The sequence below is a fragment of the Syngnathus floridae genome, chromosome 3 (assembly GCF_059516105.1).
Source record: "Syngnathus floridae isolate MCC-2025c chromosome 3, RoL_Sflo_1.0, whole genome shotgun sequence".
Lineage (NCBI taxonomy): Eukaryota > Metazoa > Chordata > Actinopteri > Syngnathiformes > Syngnathidae > Syngnathus > Syngnathus floridae.
Window position 1 is genome coordinate 21,128,668 of NC_142415.1, and position 21,713 is coordinate 21,150,380.

The window sequence follows — 21,713 nt, forward strand, 5'->3', positions numbered from 1 at the left end:
AAAAATCCTTCCATTATACTTGCTTTATCTGTTTTTTTTCCTCCCACTTCCCTTTTTTACACAGAAAGTAAAGCTGTGAGTTACTGTCAGAGACAAGCCCTAATAGGTGCCATATCTCAGATCAAAACGTTTATTTTTAAAAAGTTTCATAATTGAGTGCTAAAGAACAGCTCCGATAGGTGTCAAAACTGTCGAGGAGACGAAGGTGGCGGAGGAAAATGGGAGAATCATTTGTTAGAGCAATCAGATATATCAGCACTTGCAGGGTGTTTCATAAAGTGACAGGACTCATCTTTTTTCTTAGCTTTAACTTTTCACACATTATTCATATCAGTTTATTGAATGTTCTTTAATTGGGTTTTTAGAATATTAAAAAATGGTTAATTGTTTGGTTGTTGTATAATCTATTCAAATAATATTGTGTCCATGTCTATTCCCAATGCAGCAAGAATTTTCCTTATAGCATTATGAAACGTGCACAGTACTTGCGCTGCCCTGGAAGTATTGCAGATTAAATTTTTAATCCAATCAGAATACAATCTGTGGGGATTTAAGTGTTTGGACCCGCTCAAGGTTACAACAGCTATTATGAAATGATCCAGGGGTTGCTAGAAAACACATTTGATATTCAGCCCCCTGAAAATTCTACAGGATAGTACACGAACCAACGAATTCTACGAGATGACATTTTACCACCAAACAAAAGCATTTACATATTATCTTGATCACAATAACAAGAATTCATAGTTCCAGATCTTTCTTGAACCCTAATAAATGTTATCAATGACTTTATTGACTACTATTTATGCACCAGCAAAATGTTTCTGAGTAAGATTATTCTAAAAGTGCTATTGTGTTTGCTACTGCATATTTCCTTCAGCATACACCATGTGGCTGATAGCATGGCTTAGCAGATGAATTCAAAACAAAAGGATTTTTCCTCCACTTGAAATATAGGTCAATCGTGCCGAACGGGTTATTTCATAACTAAAGTAGGTTATGACAATATATACTGGGATAAGGACAATCCATATGATTTCTTTTTTTTCATCTATTGGTAAATATTCCCATTTTAGGTATTTGCGGAACCAATTTTTGGAACAATTACACAAATCATTGAAACAATAATAGGTTTGCTTGTATTCTTGAACATAGCAAGAATTTTTTTTTTATTGTTTACAGGCACCATGTTTATGATATTTCAATTATAAGTAGCTCGTGTTAACATTTTCCAGTCCAAATATATAACTTTTGTCCCGACAATGTCTTTGATAGTCTGATACTGTGATGTGCAGTTCAGCATTGCAGTAAATATCAGTTGGAAAACTAAAAAGTAACAACATGAACATTTTTACAATCGATTCAGTAACTCTAACTCTACCCACACAAGTGCAGAGCCTCAAAGACAAAAACGGCCATGACTCCAAATCCCAGAAGTATCATTCAAATGGAAAATCCGCTTCAAAGTCTTATTTCATCCAACCAAGACTCGTACGCTTCTGCCTGAACTGCTCGAGTCAAGCCCCACAGGTACCGGGTTTAAAGTCAATATGTTGATAAAGCCACTTAATGATGCCTTCATAGACCAAGAGGTCTAACAGAGGCTGACCACAGGAGACTTCCCTTTTTTATTTCAACATTTTCACCAGTCCATTTATTTATGAAATTTCCCATTTGCCTCATGTTTTTTTTTTTTTAGCCTCCATATTTCATTTTGTTTGGATGCTCGCTAATGAGTGTTATTCAACTGTGAGCTTGTTTGCTGATGCAAATTTCATTTAATCCAATAACATGTGTGTGTACAGGCCAAAAGGGCAACAAAAAAATGCTAATCTATGTGTTGAAATAATGATAATGAGTCAAAATCTCCCCAAATAAATAATGAACAACTTCACATAATTGCATTCATTGACTCTTGCATGCTTTTACTGTGTTCTTGGAAAACAATTAGATTTCTCGATAGGCTTTTCAAATCCCCAAAATTAAAACATTATTCCACCCAAAAAAAAAAAAAAAGGACACATAAATTGACTGCACCACTGGCTGCATGTCTTTTTTTAAGCATCCAGATTTGAGCTCTGTTGGTTTTTCAGTACCGGGCAACACATCAAAAGCTGTCCTAACATCTGTTGCCCGGGCACACAGATTTTGTCTCGGGATAGTGTTTGATGATGTTCACACACTTGGTACTTGCATTTCCCAGGGTTCATAGCATGAGGATTTTGCTCAGCAGTGGGAAGTTGGTGGCTCTTTGCTAATCTCACCTAAAAAAAATAATCATAATAATAATGTGGGCGGCCGCGGAATACCTTTAGATATCTGCTTCCTCCAAATATCGTCTTGAGAGAAGATATATTGATTGCTTACTTGACTATTTGTTCAGTTTGGCAGTTTTAGAAAGGGACTTAGTTGTGTTAGCTGTGACATAACTGCATATCACAATACAATTTGCAGGCATCTGTATTTATATAACTGACGCAAATATCTATATATTTTTCAAATTAGAATGATGGTGATGTTTTGAACAATCAAAGTTGATGCATTGAAACTAACAACACTTCCAATGAGGCAGTTTGACAGACAATGAGTACATTTTCTTTACTTAGGGCCAGTATATTTGTTTTCTATCATGCATTTCTCTGCGGGGCATTTTGTTATGACAATAAAGTTATGTCTTCACTGCCAGTAAATGGAACAAAAACAAACAATGTGTAAAGGTAGAAAATGAGGTTGAACAAACATATTTCCCTGGAGTGTATCTTGAGATACTCCATTTCTTTCTTTCCACTGTCCCAATTAACAGCTTGGGTACCAATTAGCCAAATCAAGTCTTCTCTTACAGGAAGCCCAGGGGGTATGTGTGTCAAGAACCAAAGCTTGAGCTAAAAAAAATATGTCAGCAGAAACAGCGTGGGCCTTAGTATGGAATAATTGGGAAAATGAGGATAAATGCTGTTTGCTTTCTGTGCTTGACTCATGCTCATCAGCCACTTACACATCTGCTTGTGCAAACAAGAGAAGGGGAAAAAAAAATCTATAATGTCCGGATACATTTGAGTGGTCCTTTTTATTCCACAGTAAACTAGCCGGGGCAAAATTAATTGAGCCCCGGCTGGATCTAGCAGCTGCCATGTCGTGAAATTCATTACAGTCTAACGTGATTACGTTTCTAAGGGCGGCGATTTCCAGCCAGTATGCTGCGGCGCCCGGTTTGTTGCAAGAGATTAGCAAGGCTGCCATGGGACATTGCTCTTATTTTCTCCCAAAAATATGGCATAATATATACCATATTTCCATCTATACCTATGCCAGTAAAATACAACTTTATTTATTTATTTATTTAGATTCCAAACTTGGCTGTGACAATTATTATTATTTCTTATTTATCACTTCTCTGTGCCAAATTTACAAGATATATTTTCACTTGAGAGATCCTGTAAGTGAGATACAAACTAGAGTGGGAAAAGCAACCATATGCTTTAGCTCACAATTGTACTAATAATAAAGGCAGCGTCAGAACTTCATGGCTCCAATTTGGCGTAGTATATCTAATGAGGAGCATTGCAGAAAACTTGAAAAGAGCTTTTTTTTTTAGTTAGCAAATAAAGCCTTGCTTACTATGCCAGCCAGGTGCCTTTATGATAACGAGGTGTGCAGCTCGGGTTATGGCAGACGTAGCAAACCGAACCGCACGGACAACCTGTAGGACGTGCTGGAAGCCAACAAGTTTATTGCAACAAATGACTGAACACGCTTGCCTCTTTATAAACATTGCAAACAAGTTGACACGAAGATGCCACACAAAGTGGTCTGTGATTCAAATGAGATTCATGGATGACTTTTATTAGTCCTTGCGGTACCAATAAACTTCTGACTTGAACATTTATGAGATGGAGATGTACATTCTTCTGAGAGAGGGATATTTATTGAGAACCAGCTCAAAGGTGGAAATCTTTTGTTTAAATGCTCCAGACAAGAAAATATGTGAATTAAGACTGGTTAAATTATTGACTTTGAATGTTGCCCATTCAAGTGAGCACCTCTAAACGTGAACTTGAATTTGATCTTCTCCACTGCTACTGACAAAATGTATTCGTAGTTTGAGGACATCATTAAAATGATTTATTCAAATTATTCTCATCCTAAGCTTCTTTTTCGATCAGGAATTATTTAACAATAATAGTGTAGCTATATCCTTATTCCAGAACTATTTAGAACCTCTTAAGAAGCTTAATGGACTCATGTTTGCTTTTAAATGCTTAAATAAGTGATAGGATGAAACAGAAATAGTTCCAAGTCACCAGACTGACGATTGGTGAGGGAAAGACACTAAGTGAGGCAATTGTGTCGCATTACAATGGCTCTCTCTTCTCTCTATAAACGTCCTTGAGTGCACATGGCAACTATTTTAGAATAGAGGGGTCGCTCACGTTGTCATCAAATTAATACAGTTAGATAAGCCTGTCATTGAAAGGTTTGATTTAATTGAATTAACCTGGACGGTATGTTTCATGTTTCCTCTGGTGTTCTAAAATCTATTTGTGAAAGGCCCTTGCCCCCTTAACGATAATTGAAGTTTTCATGTAAGCAGCAAACAACTGAGAAGTGTCAACGTGAGAATTGACGTCAGCGTAAAACAGAATCGCTTCGGTCTCTTGGTCACGTTTGCGTTTGTGTCGCCGGGTGTTGCTCATCCTATTTTATATTCAGATTGCAATTCTTAGAAGTAAGAATCAGAAATGCTTTGGAGTGTATGTGTGAGACAAATTACAAACTTTCTGCTTACAAGCATGTCAAAAGGTAAACATGCGACTGTGACTATTTGCAGCATGATAATATTGGGAACATAGTCACAGAATAAATTAAAGCCGCAATGCAGAAATCAGGACAAAAACATCTGACCTTACCACGGGAATGTAAGTCTTATAGACCAAAATGTTTGCCTCCAATTACTGGACTGTATAATAAGGTTCATATAAAAGACAATTTAGCAAGTTACAACTTTTCTGGCTCGTAATAAGTCGTATTTTCTAAGACCCCGGGGTATAAACAGGACACATCCAGAAAATACGCCAGGGCAGGAAAGGCACGCCAACTTTAACCCTGCTTTTTATTTTGATGCTCAAGGTTAAGGTGGTCTGATACAAGAGCTCACCTCTTTCAAATTGTTGGATTACTTCAAACTGAAATAATATATTTCACCACACAGTCGGGTTTAGTTCACATTTACAGCTGCGGCTCTGTTTTTTGCTTTTTTTTTTTATATTCTCGGCCTTAACATCCTGATGGATCATGAAGCTGTGACAATTCTCCGCGGTTATTCAAGTATGAATAGTCCAGTCAAATGTGACATTCAGGGTTTCATTCATCTAAAAATATATATATATATTGACTCTTAAGACTTTGATTTCCAATAGCGAGCTCTCAGATATACATAAACCAAGCTAGCACATCGGTTAGTGTCGTTTCCCGTGACAGAGAAACGACAAAGGGCGGTAAGAGGTGCATAATAAAAACCAACAGATTTTTCTTAAAACGTATACACCCCAGAGACAAACTTGATTTGTCTCCTTTTTCTCCTACATATGTACCACTTTGGAATTGTTGGGAGGGAAGGGAATTAGGGATTTAAAACAGTAGGTATCAAAGGCAATGCAGCAGTTTATTTTTCCCACAAATGCTCCAACCAAACAATCATGTGGATTTCCTGACACACTTTTCTCCCCACCTCATATTCAAAGAAGTGCATCCCTATCCAGAAACCTGGCACTGTCACTAATTTTTCTCCTTGTCAGAGACAAAGAGGGTTTTAGGGCTGTAGGAGTTCTTGCAGTGAGCTCCGCCACTTGCAGGCAATATTTCACCCCATCCATCTAGCAAGGATAATAGAGTGTCCTTGCTTTTCAACGCCTGGAGGAGTGACCAGTTATCACGAGCCAGCAGCCCTGTTGTTAATAAAACCGGGATGGGAGGATCAAGTTGAGGATAAAAAGAAGAAAGACGCACGAGGGGGTAGAGGACAAACGGGTACGTGTTATTTTGACAGATGTCTCCGACCGGTGAAGTTAATGTGATCAGCAATTAGTTACAGAGTTGGCATCTTACCTTTGAAGATAAATTTAGACCCACAATCACTGTGTTTAGGTCATGGCGAGGAGAAGTGAGAAGAATTGCAGTGGAGAGAAAGGGCGTGCAATAATGGGCTGATCTAGCTAATGGCCAAACTGACCTTCAGAGAAAGTCAAACATTAAGACGAGAATGTAGTGTGTCATACAAACCCATTGCATCTTTTTCCAGTCTTTTGCATTTGAATTGTTGAAGGCTGTCTCTGATTTTTTATTACTCTGTGTGATGTTTTTGCAAGTGTGCATTCGTTAACTATGCATTCATTTCACTGTGTAAAGGTCAGGTGTCTTTGTTTTGTTTGAATGCTTTTCAATGAACATTCCTCAGTCTGTATGTGATGAATGCTCGGCTGTTTTTAAAAGAAAAAAAGCAAGTTGGGGCCCGCGAATCCACTGCCGAGAGAAAAATGCTTGGATTTACCAAAATTCACCAAATTGTAATTTCTGATGAATATTGGGGGGTTTGTCAAGTCGTGTAAAGTTAATTCATATCGCCCTAAATCACTTGAATCTTACGTCCACAGTTAGCACTACATATCGGAATACATATTTGAGAAATGATTTGCTCCAATCGTAGAATCTGTCACAGAAATGGCTAAGTTGAGTGAAGTGTAATGATATCAATCTGGTGCCAATGTAACAAGGAATGAGCAAATTGGTTTCTGTGCGTATTTACTGTAGCACAAGGATCATTGCTGCACGCCGGCGGTTAAAAGAAAAAAAAAAGCCTCTGTTGGCAATGGAAAACAACAAAATTTGTGGCAGCAAATACAATATGCTGCTTTTATCAAAACAAAGAAAAAAAAAAGTATGATTTACAGAAGACAAATCACATAGTGAAGGGAGGCATATTATTCTGCAAAGAATAATTTAGAGTTGGGCACAGGCTGATGTTTTTGAATTAAAAAATGCAAAGGAAATGTTTTGTCAAGACTACACAGCACTTTAGAGAGGCTTCTATTCGAGTCCCTGGATGCTGTTAGTGTTTACTTTGGGGGAACTGAACTTATTTTAATGAAAATTAGCTATATTAAAGAACAAAAAGAGCACTTTTACATTGAATAAAATTGCACCTATAGTATTGGAATCATCAAAATATTTAATATTTAATATAACATATTTTATTTATTATACTTATAAATGTTGATTATTTTTATTTATAAATATTGATTAATTTTAATATTTTATGATACAATTATATTTAATAATAAGTTCTAGCTATATCTGTGACATGTGCTCATTACTCTGGTAGAAAAATGGTGACATCCAAGTTGCATTAAAAAAAAAAAAAAAAAAAAAAAAAAGAAACAAGTACGGCCTTTGGAGGTTTTGTTATGTGGGAAGGACCAGAAGTCTTAAATCAAAAAAGCATCATGTGCTCCACAACCACAGAGGGATAAAATATCATAGCAGACTGGGAATGTTGTGCTGCTGAATTGTATATATGGGCAGGCGTTTGACCTCTTGTGCCGACTGGAGCCATGACGGTCTAATCAGTGCAGCAAAAGATGCTACCTGAGGGCTTGGAGCCAGCCTATTGGGAATTTCAGGAGGGGAGGGGGGGGGGGACTTCCATTGGCAATGTTTACAGTAGATGTGTACTGCTGCCTTGCGAGCCATCCCCACGTGTTGATATTCAACCCGCAAGAACGCAGGTGATAAATGTTTAATGTGTTGATGACAAATGAGAATATACAGTAAGTATGCTGCAAGATAATGCTTTCTAGAGGCAGCAACACATTTGAGGTTTGGACAAAAAAAACATAACAAGGTGGTTATGTTTTTTTTGTTTTTTTTGTTTTTAGGAATTTGTGTGCCTAAATGTGGATTTTCTAATAATAGTTTTTGGACATTTTGCAACATTACGTAAAAGATTTGTCCAAGCAGCTCGTCCTATCTAGCCAGTCGTTACTATGTTGGCACATGGTGAGGGTGTGTGTCCGAAGTAGATGGTTAATATGGACCCTATAGACATCATTATGTTGTTGTCAGCCTGCACTTCCCTATTATCCTTGCGGACCTTCCAAACAAGCTATTTGCGGGTGTTGTCTTCAGAGAATATTCTACTATAGAATATATAATATACATCAAGAAAATAGAATTTTTCAAAGACGTTCGCTGAGGCACAAATTAACTTGATGACACAGTTCATAATGTGATGCGGATGTGTTAAGACACCTTGCTCGCAAGGAAACTTCACTTTGTTGTATAGATAATAGAAGAGGAAGAGAAACTGACACCAAGATTTTTCTGTGTGTGCGCGTGTGTGTGCACAACAACACAAGCAATCTCCACAAACCCCCAAATGACTATCATGCTGTTTTCCAAGTATGGCGTTAATGAGTCTAATGCTTATGACTCAAGTAAAAATGGCAATATGTTTTCATCGCGTTAGGCAATGAACCTAATGATGTTGTAACTACAATGTAAGGCAATTTCTAATGAATGAAGAATATACACGGTATGGGAAGAGGAAATGGGGAGCTTGTAAACAGGACTAGGCATGCTTGAATGATTAGAATGAGAAGCAAACACTTTGCTGAATTTGGAACAAGTCAGTTCAACTTAAGAAAAATTCCCTTATGATTGGATTTAATTTATCAAATTTAATGAGATGCATGGATGTAAGGTGATTAATGGCAAATGGGACCATTTGTACTCACTAAGGGCGTGCAAGGGGTCCAATATTCAGGGTTGAGCTCAGCTCGGGGACGTAGGTCCAGATATTCGGGGTTCAGTTCAGTTCGGGCGCGTGTTAATGTTCCCTTTAATAAAGATTAGAAAATTGAAGTTAGAAAATGGTGGGTTGAATTAACATGAGACCTTTTTTTTTTTTAAAAAAAGCATTTGTCAAAGGTGCAGATAGTAATTTGCTAAATACATTCAACAGCTGTTACATTCCACTGAGCTATGACATGAAATTACCTCAAGAGGAATGCAAAACACTTTAAAACACAGAAGTCGTCATTTAATTCAAACCTATTATAGCGTTCTCAAAGGAGCAGAATCAAGATAAATCATGAAGCGGTTTCACGACAACTTGTCACGGCGGAGCAATTAAACATGTAAATTCAGCATCGTTTAATGAGATTTCGAAAAGAAATTCCTGCTAAATTATGAGGAAATACCATCACACACCATTTTTGTTACATTTCTCAGGCCATGTGCCCTAGATTATACGGCAAGTCAGTGGAATGGACTGAATCTTGTGGGCCCCGTGAGGTCTATGATGTATACTGTAATTATCTGCTGATTCTCAAAATGGCCGCGTGTAATGAGGCTACTCTGTATGAAACCTCAGGCATAAATCACTGTCTTTAGCCGACTTCCAGATGAACAGCATCACCACATAGCTGAAGAAATAGCGACGGATTTGTAGCAGTTAGCCGTGTTAAACTTCATCATCATCAACAAAGACAATATTGTTGCTCTAACTTCACTGGCACAATTTTCGGCCTCCATCAAAAGAGTCCAAATACCTGCAGAGTTATCTCCCATATATGTAAAATTTGGCAAGCAATGTATTATCTGCTAGCTGCTTTATTGCTTTACGAAAAAGTGGTAGGATTTGTTTATTGATGCTGCATTGTATTAAATGGCAGCCTGCCAGTGTGTCTGTCTGGCTCCTGTCACCGACATCAAAAGCTTTCTCTATAATGTGCACTGCAAATGCAACCACATGGACATTTAACACTTACCTGTATGAAGAATTATGTAGTTTTTATGTTCATACACCCCATCACCCTGATATTGAAATATGCCAATACATAATGTTGAACACTCATTTTTGTCACGAGCCGTATCATACTCATAGTTTCCCTCGGAGGGTCGTTATGATTGTCTTCTATATAAAGTATAGGCTACAAAACAAACTGAGTAGTTTTGAAAACTAACGAATGGTAATATCTTTTTTTTTTTTTAAAGTGAAGATCATTTGTAGTTTCAGTAATGACACAAAGTTGATGCAAAATCTGTCTTTACGGGCCACATATAATGATATGGCGGGCCGTATCTGGCCCCCGGGGCCTTAAGTTTGACACCAAAGAGGCTCTCCTCACAACAGCCTAAACATACTTTGAAATATGGTCTTAATAGATTCGAGGCGCTTTGACTATTAACGGGAAGAAAACATGGCAAGGAGTTGACTATTGCTGATATTACCTATGAGGAAAAAGATTTGATCAAGGCTAATCAAAACACTACCTTTCATCTTTGTATTCATTGTTTCTGTTCACATTTTTCTGCTTACATTCTGTCCCAGCTCTTTGTTGTTTTCTTGGATTTGACAAGACTGAAAATGTTTCAGGCATTCAGCAAATGTAAACAAAGTGATATGGGCCACTTGAAAGGGAATATTAAATAGGGAAAAGAAATGCACTGTGCTTATTCCAGCCTGTTTGTTGAAATCTTGGAATAGCAAGAGTTGATAACAGGACTATTAATAACACTGATATCTGAGCACAAATACATAGTGTGTAGAAAAGTGTACCCTAAGCAATGAACACAGTTCGGTTTGTAAGCCCATTTTCAACCTTGTAGATGTTTTTTTTTTCTTCTTACAGGAAACATGGAAAGGTAAGAAATAGTATCATGGTGTTGAATCTCCCCATGGGGCCTTTAAAGTCATTCTGCTGAACTTGTGGGCGAGTAGATGAGTTTCATTAGGAGGATAAAACACACTTTAATTAGCTTTACCATTAGCCGAGTGTTGCCAAACTATCCCAGTCACAGCAGACCTTTAGTTCTGTTTAATTACATTGGAGATATCACAGTATGCACTCTACTCTGACATCACAAGACTAGATCCTTCCCCCAATTTTTTTTTTTAACCGCGTGTATGTCTTTGTGCGTGGTACAAAGAATGGAGCAGTGTAAGGCAACTTGTGACTCCTCATAAGACTCAGGGGCTAAAATGAATGACTTGATTATTTGCTAGAGGTAATATTTAAGGTTATCGGGTTAAAGCGTTTTTTTTTTAAATAGATTTTTTTTAATGGAAAAGCGAAACAGATCTGTACTTGAGGACTTTAAAATCAGCAACGTACATGTTCCACATAGAGAAACTTTAATAAGTGGCACTTAGAGAACAGTTAAGTCAAATACGGCTTGATCTGACTGGTCTCTGGATATGGCCCAATATGGGTTCATATATTAAAACTATAATCACCCTGCCTGTGCTGGCATGGCTCTCTCCTCCTTTTCCGCCTGATGACTTACGGGCCGAAGCAGGGCTAATACAAATGAGCCTGATAAGTGCTCCTTTGTGGATAAAGTCCTCCCGGACATTAGGCTGGAATCAGCTGAGTTTGTGCTGTCTGTTATCCAACGTTCTTGACCTATAAGACAAGAGTTTTGTCTCATTTTTTGTCACGGACCACGTCATAGTTTCCCTCGGAGGGCCATTATGACTGTCAACGTCTTCTATATACATACAGTATACGCTACAAAAACTGATGAATAACTAGTTTGAAATCAGAGACTCGTAAAAATTGTTCGAATATTTTAAAATAATCAGCGGTAATAAAAATTGCTAGCAATGTCTTTTTTTTTTTAGTGAAGACATTTGTAATTTTAGCAATGACACAAAGTCGATGCAAAATCTGTCTTCGTGGGCCACATAACATGATGAGCTGGGCCATATCTGGCCCCCGGGCCTTGAGTTTGACATCTAGGTATACCTGTCATTCAGACGCAGACATCAACCCGAATGCAATGGAACTTGTTCCTTTGCTATTTAATAGTCAGAAAATGTTGAAAATGGACGGAAGGATAGATGTCCAACATAGCCTGAACTACATATATAGCAGAGTAACTTATATATGGACATCAAGTAGCATAATAAATTCACAAACTATAAAATTACAAAGCTGTGCAGCAATTTGCCTTTCGTGTCACGGCTACATTGCACTTGTTTTAAAAATGCATATGAATGGCTCAGTTTGAATGAGCTTTAAAAAGAAAAAAAAAAACTCTTTCCCTGCACTCTCCTAGTGCAAATGCAGCGCTTCATTGCACAATTTTGCATCAAAATATATACAAGCAGCTCAGCAGGCAGACATTGGGGAAGGCCTAACCTCTAATTATTCCGTTCCGGAAACTAACGGTGCCTGTTTCACAAAGCTTTACAACCACACGTACAATACGTTGCTCTTGTACATCTCAGTCATTCTGTATTCACTCGAAAGCCAGTTTGTCTCCAAATGAAGCTCAAATAGAGATTTCTCATAAAAGCTTTCCAACGCCGATACCAATTTTAATCCAAATTGCAATTATATAATTATAATTTAGATGTGATATTAAGTCCATATAATTTGATGTGCGAGACTAAAGAAGAGTTACAATAAAAAGACCAATATAGAGGATGAATGATATATAATTGCTAAACTCACCCCTATCTGCACCTATTACAGATGCAATCTATTCTTAGCGTGTTGGAAAAAAAAATTGAGCAAAAGACTGAATTCAGCAGCCGCCAGGTGGGACAAAATGCAAATGTAAAGAGAATGGCAAATGACTTCATTCCGTGCCAATGCTAGTACATGATAGAAACACTTGTGAAAGTGTAAGACATTGGCAGTTAATCCAGCTGGGAGACTGAACAGCCGCTATAAAGTATGAGCAGTACACGTTTGCAAGCTAATGGGCTTCAGCCATTTACCATACAGATGATGGAGTCATTTTTCATGTATGGTTAAATAGCCATTTCTACCAACACTGATTACCAATTGAAGTTAGCATCTTCAATCTTATATTATGAAAAAGCAGTAAAATTAGGTGTTGACCACAGCAGAAGCCTAAAAACGGTAGCTGGTAAAATTGCAACGTGTGGAAATATCCCAAAGAGAAACCCAAGTGATGCTGTTGGACTCCCAAAGTGTTTGAGATTTGCATGGATTATTTGATAAGTATGTTAATTTATTAACTGAGATAAGAGAGTCAATTAGACGGAACCTTCACCCCAATGTCAGAAAATATATTACAGGAAATTCAAGGAGTGTACAGAGGAATTTTAATTGCGGTGCAGGTTAAATAAAATTGATCCATAATTTCCTCATCCAAAAGGTAGAAAAAGAGCAGTTACTATCATTGCTAAAGGTGTTTGAAAAGTAAATAAGAGCAACTTGTGTTGTTTTTGCTCCAGACACAGAAAGTAAACATCAAAGGTTGAAATAAAATACATAATTGAGGGGATTTTTACATAATGTTTTGAATGTCAAATATAACAAATGAAATATTTCCATGCAGCAAAAATTCATCGGCCAGTTTCATATGCAATATATTGACATTTGTCCTCATAAATGTGTAACGTGCCAAGAAGAGCCTGCGATAAATTACGAATTAATATTAGCGCAGATTGAAACGAACCCACGGCGGGGCCGTGGCAGGTAATCCAGAGTTAATAAAGGCATAAGATGTTATCTGCACTAGGCCAGCCATAATGCCACTAAATGAGATGAAGTCAAGTGTAGTGGGGCCAATGGTGCAGATAGACTGTCTCCGAGTTGCCCTTAATAGCAAAATCACTCAGCCAACGTTAAACCTGTAGGATTTGAAGGATTTGAGGTTACAAAGGAAGAAGGGAGGCGCTCCAGAACATAACGATCACTTAAACTGCAAGATGTTTGCTTCAAACACTCTCTTGTACTTCAAATGTGGTCGGAATAAATGACTTTTAATGGCTCAAGTAGGCTTTGGGGAGCTTGGCGCTGGTGTTACTAATGACAGTAAGTGACTATGGTAACAACTACATTATTGGATGTAATGATGTGTCGTAATGCGGTCTGTATGCATATCCTATCGATTGTGGAAGTTAAAGTGTCTGCCGCTTGAGAAGCTTAATGCGTTCTTAAAGCCACACGCAATGAAGAGCCAGAAGAGTTGGTCAGGAAAAGTAAAGTTGGATGTAAAACAGAGGTTACGTTATAGTGCTGTATTGATTCTTTTCACTTCAAATCCATTGCTGATGGCCTAAAGGTATCAAGAAAAATAAAAAGTGAAATAAATCCCAGATCCAGGTTTTTGAGGCGTTTAGGGATTAATGAAGCTCAGAAGGACTTAAAAGGGAGCTGTTAGTTAGAATGTTGGATAGGAGTTTGCCATCAACCTTTCACTTGTTCCCCCAGCTGCTGCCGCAATGAATTTTAAAAGCTCCGGGTTTTTAGCTCGCCCGCCTTCTGTTATGTGCCATAAAGTCCGTCTCTTAATGTGATCTGGCCTTTTTCCATAAATTCCAACCCCGGGGCACGAAATATGCACCACTGCATAAGCATATTTCAATGGCCATCCTACTCAAAATATTTTGGAACATTATCATCACGTCATTGCACAGAAAGTGAAATAACCGAGTTTATCAGGTGCTGAGGGTAACACTGAATACTGCAAAGAAAAAAATAGTAGTAAATCATTAAAATTCTTTTCTTTATACTGATGTTATCAGAATGTGGAGTTTATTATTATTCAATATGTACATAAAATTAAAAGACAAAAACAAAACAAAAATGAATCCAGTGCACTGTTTTAATTCTCTGCGAGCAGTTTGTAAGTAACCATGTTATGGAAACAAATGAAGAAAAACTGCAGAATAAAACCAAACATACTCATAAGTGCCACTGAAAATATCAATTCTGTGTTTCTCTCAGGGCATACTAAAATTGATATCTTGCCTAAGCTTGGAAGCAGTTCTCACAAAGAACAAGAAACACCCAGTCAAAATGTGACATGTTTCTTTTTTTTTCTGTTGTTTAAAACCTATCCTTGGGGAATATTCCCTTTATGTTGACTTTTGCCGAGACCCTTTAGTGTGGAAAATTCACACAGGATTGAAATATGCAACACTAGTTTCCTAGTTTCTCATTTCCATTCAAATATAGTACAATAAACGTGCAAAGCCCATTAGGGAAAAAAAAAGGCTGTATTATAAGATTCGGAAATACTGAAGCCTGATACACAAGACCGAGTAAAAATAGACTCAACACATAACTAATTTTATTTCCAAAATATTGTGATTGCTTCCAGTCTTCCATCCATCATCTATACCACTTAAAAGGTTGTACAGTACACTTGCCCGGCAGCTAGTCAATTGTAAGCCATGCTCCCAATCACGATCTAATCAAATAGGATTATATGTAATTAAATAGTCTATTGATATCCCGCTAATCCCTTTGATGATAATAACGAGCCATTTAGTAAAGTGTTCAGTTCGTGTGCCCCCCCACCGTTTTGAATTTCCACCAATAGCCGTAAAAGCGACCTCAAATCATATCGTTTTCATTGCGACGGACTTTTGCATTTCAACTCTTTCACGCTGTGCCGATACGAGTTATGGGCATCATGTACTGTATGAAGTCAATGTAAACACTAGTTTGCAAACTACAATCATGTGCAGATAAGCTGTGCTGAGCGCGAGCTCTCTCCTCAGATGCTTATTGCCTAAATCTCTTTCTAACTGGCAGGGAATCACATAATTGGCCGTGGTCCATTTGCTCATCCGTGAGTTTTTGTGTGTGTGTGTGTGTGTGTCCTCTCACCAACAGCAGATTTTTAATGAATCGGTTTTACAGTGTTTAGCGCTGCTGGCTATAAGAGGGTCAGGGTGGGAGTGAATGACTCTGACCACTGAGAGACAGCCAAGCATGGATATCTATATAGTCTCCGTGGTTTGAGCCCAATGTGACTGGCTTAATAAAAAACAATCCTGATTTCTTTCTCCTAGTTTATTACTATCTTGCCTCTCCTATTGAAATATAAATACCTATGGGGGGGGGGGGTAGTAGCATAAGTGTGACGCATTGCTTGATGCACAGCCGGCGCAGAAAAGTATGCATGGCTCACGGCAGTGCACTGAGAGCCAAGTCGACTGATTTACCATGTCAACTTGTCTAATTCACCATGTTCTCCATGTTGGCCAGACAACCCATGTAGACGGCTTCAAACCAGCCACACGAGCAGAACTGGCACTTGGGGGTTTGCCCACTGTGTCACTGGCTATGTCACACCTGCCAATCAAATGCAAATACCACCAGATAGAAAGCGAAGAAGCGCTTGTGTTGCGGCTCCTGCCAGAACGATGCAAGAGCTTTTGTCAGAGTTGCAACATGGATTGGAAAGTCAATTGGCCGTCTACTTTTAATTCTTGGCATTCAAATATTTTTGAGTTGGTCTTCCCTTCTGGTTTTTAGGGAGTACTGGTCGAAACAAACAAGTTTTATATCAGTGTGATTAAATGAGAAATGGGGTGCACTTAAAATATATAGCGCTTTATTACATCACTGTTGTGGTCCAAGCAATTTTATAGAAGCTCCCATTAATTCACCAATGGGCATCTGCTGCCAGCTTCTTGCCCACAGCAGCCAGTCAAAGAATTCAAACATCTGACCCTTTTCTGACTTGACAACCCAATGTACCAACTGAGCCACAGCTGCCAAACAATGGCGCCAGGATAGCATTGAAGCAGATTGTGCCGAAGATGTACCCGTCCCTGGATAAATCCTTGATGGCGTTATGCAGTAAACAAAGAACAAAACACAGTTTTGCAAAAATATTGTTGTGAAGTTGCTTGAGGAAAACTTCACTGTATTCCAAATTAGGAAACCATCTAGCTAACCGTCCATACGTAGTGCTTAACCTCACTATGATGTGCCTTCAGGTAAAAGGCGGAGTCTCTGCACAACCAGCCAATCACTGCATTAACAAACTAGCACCATGAATGCTTTTGGGGATAGAAAACCGGATTTAAACAAAGCATTCATGTTTGTGAGTTAAGGCAGCTTTTATTATCAGTCATGAGCAAAGTCATTTCAAAATGCGGCACAGTTAATGAGAGATAATCGTGTTGGTCAATATACTGTGCTTATCAAACAATGAAGGAAAATACGTCCTTGCCAGATGATTTGCTCCTGTGCGTCTGTTCACATCCAGCACAGCATGCACTCACGTCGACCGGCTTTATAGGCGACCGAGGAGCTGAATGGACGCTGACTTTATTTACACATCCTATAAAAGTGTAATGAGCATCTGAATATGCAAAATCGTATGAAGGAAGAACAATCTGATCATTGGCGTGCATTTACGCATCGTACTTGATGTCGGCATCTGCTGCCTTAGTAATTGGATCTTGTTTTTATGGCCAATTAGATGGAGAAACAGGATTGTGGAGGAAGCAGGGCAGGGGGAGATAGAAACAAGTGATGCAGTGTTACACAGGCAAGAAGGAAATTGGAAGGGCTGTTGAGCCTACGTAGGCACTTGTTGACCATGTTAGTTGCGGCAGCAAAATTCATCTAATTTTGCTGTTCTAATAAAATAAATGAGGAAAATATGCTCTCATATTAAATAATTTACTGCCAACCCAGTTAATATATTTGACGTCTATAAACGTCAATGGCACTGAATGAGTTCATGGCTTTAACGAAACACTTGTGGAGCAATTAAATGACTTGTAGGAAAGGAATGCTTTTGACAAAAAGACCAATGCTGTCTTTACATTGAGTAAATAGTCAATTAACCAAATGGAAAAGTAATTGCCCCGGGGTGATCATTGCTTCAGAAACGAATTTAATCATTTACCAAACTGTTAAATTGCAGGTTTTACATTATAAACTCTCAACTGGTCTCCTTGGGACTAAAGACACAATTACAAAAGATACTGTACTGAATTCACAGTACAATGTTGGAAAAACATGAAAATTCTGAATGCCACTGCCAAACAATATACAATGATGGACTTCCAGCCCTGCCCTTCCCCAATGCATGCATAGCCCTTAAGGTTCATTATAAGATAATTCTAACGTGTATTAATCAACAAATCTGTCTGCTGTCACCAGTTCTGTCCATGTTTGACGGTGCTCCAAATGAACGGGAGGGCTCGACCGTAAAACCAATGACATTAAAGTTAATGCCAGAACATTACTCAGACAATGTGCAAGAAAATAACCACCATGACAGTTTAGCAGGAAAAGGTCAGAATGAAAATGACTGTTCACTCATTATGCGGCTCCTGAGGCAACTTTTTACTGTCACTCGTTAATTAGTGTCAAGGCAGTCACCGCCAACTTTTGACTGGTGTGGCAGCTCAACTGGTTTCATTTAAGGTGGGGAAATTGCAGCTTGCAAACGGTCCATGTCATTCATCATACTATAGAGCTTTTTACAATTTGGCATAATGTCACATGGATGGGACCGCACTGAAAACAAAACAGGATGTTGCAAAATCTAAAATAGACATTTTAACCACACTTACATGCGACGAGTCTCTTAGTGTTGCCCAAATGTGCAACTATTTTATAAAATATGTCTGCTCTCCGTTTCACGAGAATATACTGATGTTAGGGGGGAAAAAATGGTTTATAAAGATATTACATTTTTACTTCACTCTTAAAATGAAACAATCTTGTAGCTCAAATCCAATAATATAATTTTATTAACCGGATAATTAATAAATGACTCAATCAAATGACTCGAGAAAAATCAGCATTTTTATCATTTGGAAGAGTAAAACTTTGTAATTTTTTTAAATGTATTTAATATTTAAAAATGATGATAAAAAAACTACTTATGATTATTCTTCTACTTCTATGACTACTAACCTGTTCTCAAGGCGAGTCCTTGGAGACTCGAGTTCCCGCTACTGTTACAAACTCACTCAATGCCAAGGATGTCTCGTGCTTGTGTAAAGAACGCTTTGAAAATAGCTGGCACTGAATGAGTTTGAACAAAAACTCCACCTGACTTGCTTTGAGAAAGAAAAAAAACATGTAAGGAAAACACAACAGCACAAGGTTTTTGCGATTCATCGTTTTTCAGCCAATTGTTTTGAAACAAGGAAACAAAATCCTAGAGGTGTGAATGCGCAGCACCTGTGAATCACCAAAACCAAATGCGATCTTTTGTCAAGCCTCACATTTCTTCTGCACACAATCCTCCATGTTGACTGGCCAAATTAAACATCAGCTGCGAGTCATGAGGCACATAAGGGTCGCAACATCTACTTTTACTTTGTCTCCATTTGCCCCAAAGCAAGAGACTCACTTCTCCATCCCTCCTCCTCCTCCTCGTTCTTCACTAATGTGCATTCCCTTTGCATTTGTCTCCCAATTTATGACTCACTCGTGTCTGTGCCCCACTGTGCGTGTGCGGAGACACATTTGAATTAACAGCATGGCAGAGTCAAAAAAATCATACTTGCAAGGATGACATATCAACTAAAAGAGTCAAATATTTACTTAATTGCATCTAAACTCCCCTGGGTTGTCACGTTTGGACTTGTTAAAATACCAAATGAAAATAAAATATAATAAAATAAAATAAAATACCACAAGCTGTGGCTGTGTATTCTTGTTGTCCCATTAAAAAAAAAAAAAAAGAAAAACATTTCAACTGAGGCTCCTCAACAGGATTTACATTTAGTCGTCACGTTTGGACTTGTTAAATACCAAATACAAATAAAATAAATAATAATAAAATACCACAAGTGTATTCTTGTCCCATAAAAAAAGAAAAAAAAAATCTACTGAGGTTCCTTAGCCGGATTTGCATTTAGTTGTCACGTTTGGACTTGTTAAAATACCAAATAAAGATAAAATAATATAAATAATAATAAAATACCACAAGGTGTGGCTGTGTATTCTTGTTGTCCCATAAAAGAAAATAAAAATAAAAAAAAACATTTCTACTGAGGTTCGTTAGCAGGATTTGCAGTCAGGTGAAATACGTAACTCATGTGTCACAGTTTGCTACGGGTATTAAGACAATCAAAGAACTGTAAAATCGGGCCTGGACTGGGTAATCTCGTGTTCTGGCAAAGTCTCACTGGGACGGACTGCATTATTTATGGAAACAATAAGACTATGCAAGACCCAACTGTTGACTAGGTATTGTACCAAAAATGGCGTGGACGTTTCAAACTAGGTTTGGGAATAGGTTTTAAAATAAAAGCGCTAACAGGAAGTGTTGTACACAGATGCTTATGTTCTTATACTATTTCAAATAAACACTAGTCCCAATCTTGTAAGCACGTAAATAATTTGGAGGGAATTGTTAGATTGTGTATCTTCATGAGAACATAAACTAAAGTTAGCCGGTCTAAGCACTAAAACTCCGGTGCTGAAAATGAATCCCCCTGTGTACAATAGGCATGAAAAATAATTTTGCCAAGAAAGTACATCACAGTCCTCTACAAAGTGTAAGGATTTTACACCTCATACCTTTGCCAGGTTTGTTGGCCGTAGTACAAAAATTGCAACTGAAGGTCAAAGGCTCAAGTGGACAGAAATCACAGCGTACACTATTTGTAAGTTGAAGGGCTGCTCTTGCAACTTGAAAGCTTTCTGTTCATCCCTGTTTGGCCTCCAGGCGGAGAAACGCATTGCTGATAGAAAGGCCCATTATCAGACTAAAATACTCCAGTCACAAGTCTCTTCAGCAAGAGTGACGTTGCTTCGGAACGTCTGATAATAAGTGTGATTTGATAAAAGCTGAAAGTGGAATTAACGACAACTAGGTCAAGTTAATGCTCATCCATCAAAAATTGTTTCTTGGAATATGTGCTGGAAAATGAGTCAAAATGCATCATCTCCCATTTTTGGTGGAATTTTTGGAAGGCCTCATAAGACACAAAACTTTTCGAATGTTTTTTAAATAATCATCTTGCAAATCTAATCAGCCAATGAAGTGGAATAAAGACAAAAATGTAGATGCAATTATTTTCTTTTTCGCTGGTAGGACTTGGCATCAACATAGCGGAATTTGTTTTATGACTGAAATTTGTTGCCTGAAATCAAGTATGTTGCTGTTGGATTCGGCGACTAGAGTATCAGAGGCTAGCGCTTCCCAAACAAAGCATTGGCACCGCACAGTAATCATTCAGCATCAATGTCACTGGCAAGCGTTCCTTTTTATACACAAATGATTTTATAGTTTATAACCAAAGTTATATAGCTGTCAGTTTTTCAGTTACTCCAAAGGGAGCCAAGACTGTACTGCATGATCAACTTTGAGATAAATAAATATATAAAATCAGCATGTTTTAAAGTGAACTTAACATGTGACAGTGTTGTATCGGCAACTAGGTCATAAGCAATGATGATACCAAAAAAAATTCGGTTGATGCGTGCTAAAGTTGTCAGATGACTTTACGCATGACATTCCCGATACCCACCACATGATCACTCAATGACATGAAGTGTCTGTGCTTAGAATATTCTTAATAAAACAGTTTGACATTAGGACAATAACTTGTGATTAAGAATATTGCCTGTGGGTTTGACCAAATTAAGCATAGAAAAACAAAACGACAAGAAGTTGCATCCCGTGATTTTTCTTGCATTCATTTTTTTCGTTTTTGTTTCTCCCTGGGATTTATATCTGCTGATTGACTCGGGCAGCTCGAAAGCATCCTCTCCTTTTCCCTGATGAACTCCCTTTTTCATTTCTGGCTGTGGGTTTCGGGTCATTATCTTTCTGCGTAGAGGATGAATTTCCCAATCAATTCGGATGCATGGTTTCCATCTGCCTCACTGCCAAAATACTTTTCAAAGGAGGTGTTTCACAAAGCCGGAGTTTTATGCAGCTCAGATTTTCCTAAAATTAGC

At 38.0% G+C, this 21,713-nt stretch overlaps 1 protein-coding gene and 1 long non-coding RNA gene across 12 annotated transcripts in view; one reads left to right on the forward strand and one right to left on the reverse strand.

Annotated features, from left to right (window-relative positions):
• LOC148401080 (uncharacterized) overlaps window positions 1-21,713 on the forward strand; it is a 154,735-nt gene that overhangs the window by 66,578 nt on the left and 66,444 nt on the right. The window lies entirely within an intron of this gene.
• The window catches only part of pcdh9 (protocadherin 9), a 104,255-nt gene that overhangs the window by 59,044 nt on the left and 23,498 nt on the right, over window positions 1-21,713 (reverse strand). For 6 of the 8 annotated variants that reach the window (XM_088371338.1, XM_088371336.1, XM_088371343.1 and 3 more), the window contains exon 3: window positions 8,790-8,891. The exons of the other annotated variants lie outside the window; for them this stretch is intronic. In XM_088371338.1, coding sequence (XP_088227464.1) covers window positions 8,790-8,891 — 102 coding nt within the window. The remainder of the gene's footprint in view (window positions 1-8,789; window positions 8,892-21,713) is intronic. 8 annotated transcript variants of the gene reach the window in all.